This window comes from Athene noctua, chromosome 3 (assembly GCF_965140245.1).
Source record: "Athene noctua chromosome 3, bAthNoc1.hap1.1, whole genome shotgun sequence".
NCBI lineage: Eukaryota > Metazoa > Chordata > Aves > Strigiformes > Strigidae > Athene > Athene noctua.
This window is the reverse complement of record NC_134039.1, coordinates 77,909,683-77,923,660: the sequence shown is the minus strand read 5'-3', so window position 1 is coordinate 77,923,660 and position 13,978 is coordinate 77,909,683. Positions and strand designations below refer to the sequence as shown.

General features: G+C 37.9%; 1 protein-coding gene across 11 annotated transcripts in view; it reads left to right on the top strand.

Moving 5' to 3' along the window:
- PCLO (piccolo presynaptic cytomatrix protein) overlaps window positions 1–13,978 on the top strand; it is a 393,494-nt gene that overhangs the window by 244,583 nt on the left and 134,933 nt on the right. For all 11 annotated transcript variants that reach the window (XM_074903436.1, XM_074903431.1, XM_074903430.1 and 8 more), the window contains one exon: window positions 3,614–3,695. In XM_074903436.1, coding sequence (XP_074759537.1) covers window positions 3,614–3,695 — 82 coding nt within the window. The remainder of the gene's footprint in view (window positions 1–3,613; window positions 3,696–13,978) is intronic.

Here is a 13,978-nt window from a genome sequence, read left to right as displayed (position 1 = left end):
GCAACTTCTGTGGTGACACGTAGTATTCTTAAATCACATTAAATTGCAGTTCAGTTTAGTATCTTAATAGCTGTTTCCCCATATAGTGATTCTGGACTGCTCATCCGAGGAGAGTAAACCTGGTTGAAACCTAATCAATACATAACCTATTGCAGTTTCTCTCTGATCCCTGTTGACCTTAACAGTTTGTTTAGTTTCTGCCAGTTGACCAGCAGCTTCTTTAAATCTGCAGACATCAAGGCTTTTTTTGTTACTACTTTCCATGAAAATTATTTGTATATCCTTAGCTAAACTGGCTGTTTCTAACAGGTTGGGAAGGAACAGTAGGAGGAGGTGCCAGGGGAGTAAGAGTTCATGATAAGGAGATGGACAGTGGGAATATTAAGAGGAGATAAGTAGCTTCTCAGTGAGGGTTTTTTGAATACAGAACTTCCAGTGATCATAGGTAGGTCTTTTTAAGCCCTAAATGAATAATTAAATCCAAACTCATCATAAAACTGATGTGTTGTCAGCAGTTTGCTTTGGCAACAGTTTTCTAATCACAAAAAGAAAGCAAGGGCTCTAGAGATGCAACCTTTTGAATGTTAATCTCCTATTTCTAAAGGCCCTCAAAAAGTACATGGGTCTGTACCATTCCCTTGAAATTTAAGTCACACCTTTCCAGTGGCACCTGAATATTTGGAAATTATGAAAAAATGGGACATAAGGTGAGCAGTGAGGTTAAAATGAGAAAATACTGTTTGAGAGAGAGATCCAGAAAGGTACCTGCAAACTTTTCTTCTACATTTTTAAAGTCCATCCCGCTTAGTTTTGATTGTTTTCCAACTAGCAAGGAGACTTAATTTTAATTTGTAGTAAACTGCTTTCTCTGAGGCTTGGCGGGGGTGGGGGGAGGCATTTTGTGATTCAGTTTCTCTGGAAATACAATGAGAAATAGGACATTTCCAAATTTAATATGATTGTTAAATGATCTAATCTAATGAGTGAATTGTTCACCTGCCACCCTCTAATTCAAGGTGGAATTTAACAGGCAGTTTCTCATTTTTTAGTCACCCAGAAGTGTTGTTCTCACTGCATGCCAGAATGACTTCTAAATCAAAAGCCAGAGTTCTGTACTAACCTAATTGCAGAAGCAGAGGCTGCTCACTTTGCAATTTGTTGATGAACAGGCACATCATATTTGTTAAGCTTTTCTTCAATACTTCTTTATATCCATCATCAGGGATCTATCAATACAGAGAAATTTACACCTTCAGGATTTCTAGACAACTTGACATTCATGCTCTGCACAGAGGATAGGTAGTGGTTCAAAGGGGCAGGATTACTTTAGCCAGGGAAGTTCTTGGTGCCAGCTTTTACAGGCCTTGTTGCTCATGCAAGTACTGGTGGTATTCAGAAATTAGGATAGATACTGTCTCACCCAACACCTTGAGTACCCACCATCTTCTTTCTGGATACCTAACTCAGCTAAAATTTCCCTTGAAGACTATTTCCTGAAGGGCTACAGCCAGGTGTAGCTGCTGAGATTCACTTTATCAGGACCTAAGATATTGGTGGAAGGGGAGATGCAGCACCATTTAAAACCAGAAATTCCTGTGGCTTTGATAACCTGATCCAAAGACCAGTCAATACATTACAGCTGTTGCTATTGTCTTTGCATGGAATACTAAAATATACTTGACGCATTTTATTTCTTAAATACAGTACTAAAGAAATTTATTTGTCTTAATTGTCTTCTTTACCTTATAAAATTCCCTTATATGAGGCTTCTATAGAATTTTTTTTTATCAGAGAAAATGTGTAAAGACAACAAAGGGAAAATAAAGTATATATTTAAACTGATTTTCTGTAACAGTGTTAGAAAACTTCAGCACATTTATTTGCCATTTATTCCATTTTTTGGAGGATCTTTGAGCTGACTAATAACATGAAATACATGTCCAGAGTTTAAATACCTGGAGAGAACGCTTTATGGTCCAGTTTTCATTTAACTCACCTGAATGGAACCTCCAAGGGCCCACTGAGTTATGTGCAGAAAAATGTGACCCGAGTCAGCTCAGAGAGCACAATAGGAGGGAAGGTACGCTCGAGAGTCAATATGTGTCTGTGATCAGAAGAAGATGGCATTGCCAGTGCTGAACTGCAAGAATTATTATTTGACTGTACTAAATGCTCCCAGAAAGGTGAGAAAAGTATCTTCATGGCAAGGACAATTGCAGGAATCTGTGGATTTTGTAGCAAATAAGCGGGATCAAGTCACCTTCTGCCCTGTGACCTAGATCTGGGTTTGGGGACTTACATGTCCGTCATTCTTGCAACCTTGCAGTGGAGAGACCTGCAGCGTAGCTCAGATTTACACTGTCATGGTTGTGTGACTTCAGTGGCGTCCCTCTGTGTCTTCACTGGGCTAACTGGGGAAACAGTCATTTAGAAGGACCCCCTGGTGTATATTCAGGTGATGAGAAATCACCTTTTGTGAAAGTTAGATGTGAACACTTGGAAACACAACATAATTTTTGTTCTACGAGGTTTCAAATATACCACTGTTTTTTCCTATGTATTCTGACACTTTCATACAAATACTGTTCTGAGGGTAAATGTCTAATGACATGTTCGGTTTAAGTACTGATTCCCAACAACAATAAAAAATAATATGCTACCCTGAATGCTAATAAACTTTAATGCATTTATTCATAACTATAGGAATCACCAAGATTTATACTTATCATAAAATTCTGGAAGTGAAAGTAATGAGGAAGAAATAAACTAAAGTAGGAGGTGGTCTGTATTTTCTGAAATATTTGTCAGCAAATCATGTACAATATGGCATAGAATATTCCTGGATTATTATTTTTTCAAAAAAACAATCTTGCTAGAGAAAGATAAGATAGAGCAATAACAAAAAAAAAAAAAAAAAGTGATTTTAAGTTTATGATCTGCAGTGTTACTCAGTTAAATTGAATTGCTCCCACCAAAATGGATCCTAGCTAAGGAACTGTTCAAATGTGTTCATACTGATTCTTTTGAATTGCATTACTTTGTAATCTTTTTTATTTAATTAAAAAATAGATACATTATTCCATATTTTTTGCAGTTTTATGTAAACTACACGTGGTAAAGACTTTATTTTTACTATTACATTACACTTGCTGAATTCTGATAATGTAATTAAAAACATAGCAATGTCTCTATCCATAAGTGTGGAAGTCACATGGCACTTTATACACTTCTGGTAATATTAGACCCTATGTTCTGGCAAAATGCCATGATAAATCCTAAAGTCTGCATGATCTCAAGCTCTGATTTATTCTGGAGTACTTGTCCACTTCCAAATCCATTATGTGCTTTTTGTTTGAGATCAATTACAGTCAATACTACTCTCAGTGTGTTCAAAATTAATCTGGCTTTATGGAAACAAATATTCATTCTCCTGCAGAAGGATTTTGCAGTTTGTCAAATGTCTTGGCACTTGGGGAGTGTTTGAATTATAAAGTTCTGATGTTTCCCTGAATGAAATAAGTTTGTTTGCTTGTTTCTGTTTCAGATTTTGAAAATAATTGATACAGGTAATGTTGTTTCATCTTTTTATGACATGCATATTTGTGTTTCTCAGATAAATGGGAAGCCGCTGCAGTACATTTTCCCTCATGCAAGGCTCAAACTACTGAGAGACCCAAAGGATCACACAGTTTCAGGTAAAAACCCACAACCCTCTATGACACATGGTAATTAATTTGATTAGCATGAATCATGTAATAGATTTGCAATATTAAAAATAGTTCCTGTGTCATATGTAGCAGGAAATTTAGTGGTCATTTTAAATCTTGCTAGTTAGTTATAACAGAAAGCAGCAGTGCAGAAAAAAAAGGTCACAACATCTGTTCAAGATACATAAGCAGTACAGACGTTAAAAACAGAGGGGAAATTTGTTGTGTTATAGATATGAGCAGACTGTTTTGCTGTTGCTTTTTATATAACTCTGTATTCTCTATATGAGAAGCTTCTATAAAATAAGCTTGTGTAAGTGTACCACATGTGCAGAAGTGAGAATTTTATTCTTTCTGTACTAGAACTGTTCTACCAAGGGGGATAGCAGAACCATCAGATCCCATTGTTCTGTGATACCTTCATGTGGAGACATTTATCACAGGACTTCAGATTTATTCTCTTTTCCCTAACACTAACACAAATGTTCATGTAAGTCTGAGTCTGCTTGCAAAGGAGATGAAAGTGGCAAAGGTTATATTCATTCACCTCCCAGACTGTGAGCAGGAATGCAGTGTGATGTTTTCATGTATCAAATTGTAAAAGGCTGCCAGTGACAAGATCTAGCACAGGTAAGGCCTGTCTGTCTGAGTTTTTGGAATTGCACTCTTTCTCACATATAATACCGATAAGGAACTCAAAGGTTCTTTTAATATGCTGTTTGTCTTTTCAGAGGTACATGCTTTAAGCAGTTTTGTCGTGAAACCATCAGACTTTCTTTTAACTCACTTAAAAAATTCTAATAGCGTGTGTCAAACTCTATTTCTGTGCAGAAGTAATTACCGACTGCCAGCTCTGGTGTTCCCTCGAGCATTAAGTAGAAAGTGTCACGAACTTACTTGAATTGCTAAATATTGTTTTCACAGGGTTTCTGGCTGTAAAATCTTGATCACTTCCACCCCCAGTATCCACCTCATATTTAGGGTGTTGAATGCTCTGTATATATCATGAGGTATTTTCTAGCTAGTCAGCGTAACACCCACTGATGATTTGAGGATGCAGAAAGAGCCCTCCTCCCATGAAGCACAGTCTGAACAAAGCTGCTAGGTCCATCAGTGTGTCAGCCCTCACTGCCCTGGGCCCTTGCAGGTCAGAGGGGCTCCTTGACATCCTGGTGCAGATTTTGCCCTGCGGGGTGATGAGTAGTTCTGTGATCCAACCTGCTCTCTTCCTCAAGAACAAGTGGAATTACAACCACATAACTGTATATAGCTTGTGATTTAATGTTGCTGAAGGCCTGCTCTCTTCTGTAAAGTTACTTACCCTTGTGCAATGTAAAATGCCAGTTCCAAATTGTTGACTATCTCTTGTGTTGGCAACCACAGGAATATACTGAGCGTCAGGGCATATGCCTTATAAGTGATGACTGTAAAACCAAGGTGTAGATATTGACTTCCCATTTACTAATGCCCTGCACAACATGAGATCAGAAAGGATCAAATATTTGTTCAGGATCCTGCTAAGGTTTCGTACCCCACACTGAGATTGCTTACTGCAGTAGCCATGCTATATTATACCTAAATTCTAATTGAGTAAGACAGCTTGGCTATGTGTCTACAAGCTGCAGTCATACTTTTGGTTTTTAGTCCAAATATGCCCTTAGAGACCTGCACTGACATACTTATGTATGATGTACATATAGATTTCCATATAAATATGAAAAGGCTTAAATGCAAATTGTACAGAAAAGAGCCAAAGGTGGAACAGGGTACCAACAGGGAAAACCCAAGCCAGGAGAAATTGTATTTCTCACTCCTTGTTTATCTTTGAAGTACCATAACTACTTGACTTTGTACCTCCCTTCCTTCCTCTCTCTCAGTGTCTGAAGGATTAAGGTAAATGGAAACTCTCTTTAGATGTGCAGCGCTTTCTCCGTAGCCTCCAGCTTTCCAAACGACCTCTCCCAGAGCCACACACATAGTTTTTATTAACTTTTTTAAAAATTCAATTTTTATTAAACATTATCTGCAAACTAGTAGCAAGTTTGTTTATTAACCAGACAATATTAGCCAGAGGCAGACTTAGAAATCTATTATACAGTAAAAGTTACCTAAAATATTGGTAGATTAAATATATACTCTTACACCACCACAGCTACCTCACTGTAAGGTTATTGAATATTCGTCTAGATGCCATGGTTGGTTGGCTGGCTGGCTAGTTTCTTTGTCTCTCTCTGTTTCTTTGTTTCTTCCCTTCATCTTCTCTTCTGCTCTCCCTTTCTCCCTCCCCCTCTCTTTCTTATCAAAAGTACCAAAATAAGGTGTTGAATCATTTTATTTAACTGTTTGCCTTATACTTGCTACATCGGCACAGGAAGAGTGTATTTAAAAAAAAATAAATTAACAACCCTCAGTAAAGCTCACATCGGGAGTCAGATCCCTCCATGAAAACAGCAGTATTATCTTCATCTGTACTGGATAACACTCCCTGAACTGTTGTGTTGCTGGATTCTTACAAGACAGCTGGACTGTGGTCCATTGTTTCTGCTTACCTTACAGGATGTACAAAACATCCTCTGTCTTAACTATGCACAAAAGCCTGTCCTATGTGATGATTTCTACACATGCAAGAACAGTTTCTACTGATGATTTAAATGATCTACAGGCAGTTTGGTCAGTTCAACAGCAGAAGGTGCCTGGGGAGGTGCCTGACACTGACAGATTTTCCTCTCAGGGAATTAATGAGCACATCTTAAGTATACAACGTGTATCTTAACTGGTGTGTGCACAGCAGGATCTACATTGGGAAATGTCTCAAATCTCCACAATTCCCATTTGGAGAACTCCTGTGACTGTTGATTAGCTGCTTTGCTGGGAAGCTGGCTAGTGGTTCGGCCTCATTCACTGGGGAATTCCTGGGCCACTCTGGGCATTAATGATGCCGTATACTTGGCCAGCTCAGATACTCAGCTATACCACAGCTGTAACTATAGGGCAAGCTTGAATTTCATCCTAGTACAACCATTATAAATTGAACTCTATAGATTTCATCACATACTTACCATAATGGAGGTTACTGCCTGCTTATAGATCCAGACATTGTCACATTATGAATATCAATAATAAGAGTAGTCCCAAACAAATTAAAATTCACACTGTGTCACTATGTATAATGTATACATGCATTCTGTTTATTTCCTTTTTTGATTAAGGTACAGATGCCTTTGATGCCTCTTACATAATCTGTCATAATTTTGCACACAAAAACATTTACTGCAAATTTTAGCATGTGAATGAGGTGTTTGAGGAACAAGGAACTGGGCCAAAATTGTGATGGCAAGAGAACAGTAGCTCTGTATGAAAAATAAATGTATACTTGCTAGCTGGCCTCTCTCTTGAGGTTTCTTGTTACTTTAGCATATGCCATCATCTAAAACTCAACAGCTCTTCTTTTCAAGGTATGCAATAGCCCCTTCTCAGGCAATGCTTATAGATGTCAAGGTATCGCCAAGGATTTTCTCTGCAAAGATTTTTAAATATTTTCAATTTTTTTAAAAAAAAAAGAAAAAAGAGAAAATTGGCTTCATGGTTATGGTGATGTGCCAAAGTAATGATGGCAGTGATCAGTGAATGGTAATACAGCAGTATTTAGCACTCCAGAAACAACTTGCTGTTTGTTTTCACTGAGAATCCCTTTTGGATGCTTTAGCATAGCAGCATAAGTGCTGTTTTGTCCTGCCAGCATTTTCTCTTCTGTTTTTTAACATGTCGTCGTTATATTTGAAAAAGTGAAGAGAGAACGTGGTTATTGAGGGTAATGAAAGCACTGGCAATACCTTTGGAAATACTGCAAACATAAAAACTTAGATTGTGTTATTCCTGATCAGAAAGCTATTTAGGCACACTGGTTGAAAACTCAACAAGGCAGACACATCTCAGTAGGTCTATAGGTACTATGAGTACACTCAGTCAAAGGTAATTTTTGCTGCTTTGCCTCACTTAGGGTGACTCACAAGTAATTTTTCCCTTTTGAAAGGTATTCTGTGTTTCCAGGGAGCAAAATGTACCTTTGAGCAGCCAGACTGTCCATGTTGCGGAACATCCTCTTCAATTCTGATTAAAAAAAAAAAAAAAAAAAAGAAGCAGTTCAGGAAAAGCTATGAACTTTATAGTAAAGAAGAGAATTAGACTGTCGGCAGAAGACTGCGTACATAATCTTCACTTCAGCAGTGATGTCAATGAGATGTCTAAGAGGGTGACAGGGTAGATATAACACTGCACACACATCAGAGGTGCCTCGTAATCTCCATAAGGATTATTATTTTCTGCACAAACACTACAATTCTGCAGCATGCCAGCTCATGGGGTACTTATCCTGAGAGAGGAAGAGATTTGAAGTCTTCCTCTATCAAGCCCTCACTGCTATAGATAGTCTCTAAATAAATAACTATATATTTAAGGTTCTTTCACCTGCAAGATCCAGAAAAATACTGAAGCGCAGTGAAAATGTGATTACTAATCAATTAAAAAATACATTAATATAGTCACAGTCTGTGTTGAATGTGATATAGTAGTCAAAGACAGAGGGTGAGAAGTGTAACCCACTTCTTGTCCTCATACTCTTTGCTTAGAGGATTACTTACCTTGTTTCTTTGGTTTAATGTTGTAAAGAACTGAGTTAATACTTTGCACAAAAAAACTTAGCCTCCTCTAACACTCACTTGTCACTGGGGAAGGATTTAATCCCTAATTATTGGCCATCATTCCCTCAGACACTCTCTCCTTATCAGAAACATGACACAGAAGGTAAAAACCCATAAACAGAAAGGGACAGACCTGTTACAGCCAGACAACATCAGAGATGTTCCAGTGAAGTCATGTGGCAGTAAATGAGGACAGGAATGGAAACAAAGGGAAGGAGAGATGTCTGTTTCTGTCTTAATAGCAATCTTAGAAAGAACTTAATACCGTTCAGCTTTTCTAAATTAAAAAATAAAAATAAATGAAGAAACCACAAACAAACTTTTGTTTTTGTTAGAAATCTTTTGTAGAGATACAGACCATATATTCCATGTTTATATGCCTTCTCTCTAAATTAATTTAATTTAAAAAGCATTAGTATGTGTATTTAAAATACTTTCCATTAACCCTTTTTGGCAGCTTGGTTGTTTATGCATTTTTCAGTGTATGAACATCTGTTAAAGGATGTCTAATAAGATCTTAGGATGAGTGGAGGTAATTGAGAGGGCAATGTGTCTGCTAGTTATAAAGATACAATTTGCTTTCATACCTCTCATGCAGAAAAATCTGCAGAAAAAAATCACTGCAACACTAATGTTAGGGTTCAGTCAGGTCCCCAGGTTCCCATGGAAAGCAATAGATATGAGAATGGCATATAGGAATGAGAGTCACAGAAGCCAAACCAGAAATCACTCTGTTTTGGAGATAAGTAATGCAGATCAGCATTTTGTCATGAAGAACTAGAAGATGAGACATTAGGGTTGGTGGGACAACTTGTCAAGGACATTAGAAAAAGTTACTAACTCAGAAAAGTCAGTTTAAGGTTTCACTTCTGAGGTTAAGCATAAATTATCTTAACAACTCTCAGAGGAAAATGAAGAGCCTGTGCTCCCTTCTCTGCATATTGGCTATCAAAAATATGCATAGGTTTAATAATTTCACTAGAATTAGGCAGTTACAAAGGGCAGTCAGTTGGAGGTTGAAGTAGTTTATATAAACCACCTTTTGGATATGGCTATTTTCCTCTATTGTTTATAATAAAGGGAGCATAAGGTGACTATCTTGGACTGTGATTTTTGTCTTAGGTCTTAAATTAGGTGACATGAACATATGTGGTTTATTTACAAAGAAGCTATAGAACAATCAAAAGACTTGTAGAGGACTGGCTGTCTAAAGGATCACATTGCTCCTCATCACCAAGAGACAAATGTCTATTTGAGTTAGATTCACTTCCCAGAGCAGGGTGCTGGAACATTTTGAGAATGATTGCCTTCCATTCACTACTGACCTAATCGCAGATTTGTGGGGGTCTTTGACATGCACTAGGTGTACACTCCCAGGCAGTCTGGATGAGGGTGATTGAGGTTAAGTCATTCTGATTCTGTGGGTCACTGACACAAAGATGTTCCTCATGGATTGTTAGGGTCCTCTGAGGTTGTGATTGTCACATAGAATCATTGCACCAAGCTAAGTGAGGTGCAGCATTTGTCAAGTGAAACTTGTGTTTCTGAATTTTTTTCACTTTAATATTGTTTGTAGGTAATACGCACTCAATACCTGCATGTTTGTTTGCTGGTTTACTTCAGTAAAAAGAAGTTGGGTGAGGCAAAATTTTCAGCAAAATTTTCAGTAAAATTTTCTTTAAATAACCTAAATTTTGCCAGAAAGTGTTCTCATTCCTGAAGAAGTATGTTCATCAAGAAAGGAAGTGAAGCTGACATTAGACAGTCAAGGCTGATGAAGCCAAAGCTGTCTGAGGAAAGGCACCCCAAAATTACTTGAATTTACTTCACACACATACAAAAAAAAGTCAGACACCCCCTCTTAGTCAATACAATGCACATTTTCTACAAGAGATACAATTTAAGGAGGTAAAAGGGTAATATATGTGTTAATTTGCATGTTAGATCAGAAGTGTTTTCTGTAAAAACTGTGTTTATTTTGCTGCTTGTTGATATCTTGGACAGCAGTAGTCATTGGTTTGAGAATATACCATTTTCTCAGAAAACACTGAAAATGTCCCTCATTTGACAGCTTGTAGTGTGTAGAAAAAAATTATCATTCTCTTGATACAGAAGTGAAGACTGCAGTGTTTAAAGGAACAAGCTCTGCAGGTAAATAAAGTAACTTTATCCCTGTCACAAAAAAAAACCTGCATTTTGAAGGGCTGATTTCAACAAACAGCAAGCTGACTAGTAAATTACTATGCACGTTAATTCCTATGATGTTTTACTTTTGCAGTAGATATTATAAGAAATATTCATTTTGTGTGAGACATCAAATGAGCATATCACAAATAAGATGTGACATACCAAGTCTTATGAGATGAATGCCTATTCTTTAAAGAAAGAGAAACGAAACATCTAAAAATTATTTTGTCAACTCCCCCGCTTGTGGAAAAATTATTTTTCTATGTTGCTTCCTTCTTTTTTATTATTATTTTATTACCAGCCTAGTATGGGTACAACAGAAGTGAGACACTTCATTACTTAAAGACGTGAGTTTAAACTCTACTTAGATGAGAAAATATTGGATACAATTGCTAACTTCATTCATCAGTGACTGATGTCATTAGGGAAATAGCATGTGCAATGAACTGAAGGTCTCAACACGCGTCTTAGAAGAAATTCCTATTTCCAAACACAAATCTAACCTGTACCCTGTATCCACAGATTGAATGGTTGTAAGAAATGAACTGTCAAATGGTGACACACTCCTTCCTGGGGACGGTCTGAACAGCTGCACTGTGACACCTCTTCTGAGAATAGACCATGAGCTTCTGTCTCTGGTGTTGCCAGTTTGGGATCTTTTCCAAGCAATAAGTCAAAAGTTAATTTGAATTTTAATAACAGAGGAACTACAATTCCTGTGTAATTTATATGAATATCATAATGTTTTTAATTAGTTATGCACCAAAACCAGATAATGTCTTTCTCTTTGAGAGAAGAAGGAAAGTTCAGAATCTTTTACAAAGCCTTAAATGATCGCAGGCATTACTTGTTTTGGAAGAACGTTATGTCGCAATTTATAGTTCCAAAAATTCATCCCCGTTCATGACAGATATCCATGCAAAAATGTATCAGTTGATTCCTTTGTGCAGGAGAGTCATTTTGGGGAAATATTCATTTGGTTTTCCTTCAAGGGGAATTATCCAGTGTGCAGAAGCTTTACTGGGTGTCTGTTAAGTGCAAGCAGTGCCATCTTTCCTACAGATTCCTCAAAGTGTTAAAAGCCATCAATGTTCCCCATGGTATGTACGCTCCCCATGGTGTCCCATGTCCCAAAGAAACTGATGGAGTGAAGTAGCTTCTATTTAACTATTGCCAATACACATTTGCACAAATATTGGGCAGATTGGCTCTGCTCTAAGAAATTTATTGAAAAAAATCCTAAAGGTTGATTAATTACATAAATAAATCAACACCTATCTACAGTTTGTATGAATATACATACAGTTTGTATGAATCTGTAATACCGGGGCATTATGCAAAGTCTCTAACACAACAAGATCAACGCACAGAGTTGTAGTAGAGGGAACTTATGTGCAGAATCCTCAAGCCTTTTCTTGGTATTTTCTTAACAAAATGTAAATAGCTTCAAAAGCTGGAGATCCTCTTCCATAACAGCTAAATAAAACCTAATGATTTGAAGTTTTGGTCCAAGATGTTAAGATAACTGATAACAAAGCTCACTCCATTCACCTAGGACTAAATTATTATTTTTTTAATAATAGTTTCTAAGACATCACTAATATGCCAGATTCATAACATACCAAGTAAGTTGTGATATGCCAGCAGAGCATCCTTTATGTAAATCCTTTTCCTCTGATGACAGGGCTGCCTCATACTATGTGGGAAACATCAATATAATCTATTCAACTTTTCCCTCTGATTGAGAAGAACATTAATAAAACGTTTGAGCTAAAAGCAACTTCTGTAGCATTAAGAATATCACAAAAATTGATTCTGTGGCAGTGAAGCCATGAACGATTGGCTGACATATTGGCTGGACAGATTAAAGATTGTCTTTTATGGTAGATTCATCCTCATAAGAATCTAAAGTTTTGTGAAACTGCACTGAAATTATGGTATTGCAGTAAACTGTGAGGTATGTTCTTACTTTGAGCCCGGAATTGGGATGTAAATGACTGGATGTCTGGGCAACTATATGAGTAAAAAATTAGTTAGATGGTTGGGGTTTGAGGGTGGTTGTTAATGGGCTGTGCTTTTCCTGGACACAGGTAACAAGTAAAGTACCACAGAAGACTCTATCGTGGGACCATTTAATATCTTTATCAGTGCCATGGAGGAGGTAATGGAGTAGGCTCCCACAACATTTGCAGATGACATCAATTTGTGGGAATATGCTTGAGGTCAGGGCTGCCATTCAGAAGGACCAAGACAGGCTGGAGGAAGGAGCCAACAGAAACCTTGTGAATTTGAACAAGGACAAATACAAATCTTGTACCTGGAGAGAAAGAGCCCTGTGCAGTGCCACAGCTGAGGACCAACTGGCTGGGGAGCAGGTCTGCAGAAGAGGCCTCTCAGGGAGGTATCCATAGACAGCCATCTGCACATCATAGCATTAGCTGTAAAGGTGGCCAACAGCATCCTGGGCTGTGTTACCAGGAGCATGCCAGTAGATCAAAAGAAGTGACTGTCCCCTTCTGCTCAGCACTTGTCAGACTGTCTAGACACTGTGATCAATGTTGGCCCCACCCCACACCCAACACAAGAAAGATGTTGGCAAACAGGAGTGAGTTCAGCAGAGGACCAGTGAGGTGGCTGAGGCTGGAGCACCTGCCCTGAAGCTGAGGGACAGGGCTTGTTAAGCCTGAAGAGGAGACAGTTTCTGGGGGGATCTAATAGCAGCCATCCCATACCAATGAGCTTATTATCTAGAGGGAGCCAGGCTCTTCACAGGCACATGGCAGTAGGATGAGAGGCAATGAGCATAAGTTAAAACAGGGGAGGTTCATACTAAAGAAAATGTTTTTGCCCACTGCACTTAGCTATAATTATTAAGGTGCATAAATCTAGTATTTTGTGACTGGCTTAAAAGTCCTTCCATTTTAGAATGGAAAGGAGAATGTATGTGATTAGATACAGGCCTCCTCACTGTAGAACTGTGTGGACAAGAATACTATGACAAAGGGAGAGAAAATTCAGAACAGAGGGAGAGAAAATCTAGAGCAGATGGAGAATGGTGAAGATCATGTTTGGACTAATGCAGTCCTCGTGATAATACCAAGACTGAATGGTCTTTCTAGCATTTGCTAAAAAGTCTCAAAGTGCTCCAGAATATAGCTCTACAGTGAATAAGGTCACTATGTCTGCATTTATGTATATGTTTAAGAGTGTCACCATCAGCATATTTTACCTGAGGACAGCATCAGTACTCTGCATAGATAGCATGAACTACTGTCCAGTAAGTGCTACGACAGAGTGATGTTTCTTTTTCCTCCTCACCCTGTCCTCCAGTTCACCATCTTCATAAAAAGAATTTACGATAGATACAGCCTTTGTGCTCCCCAA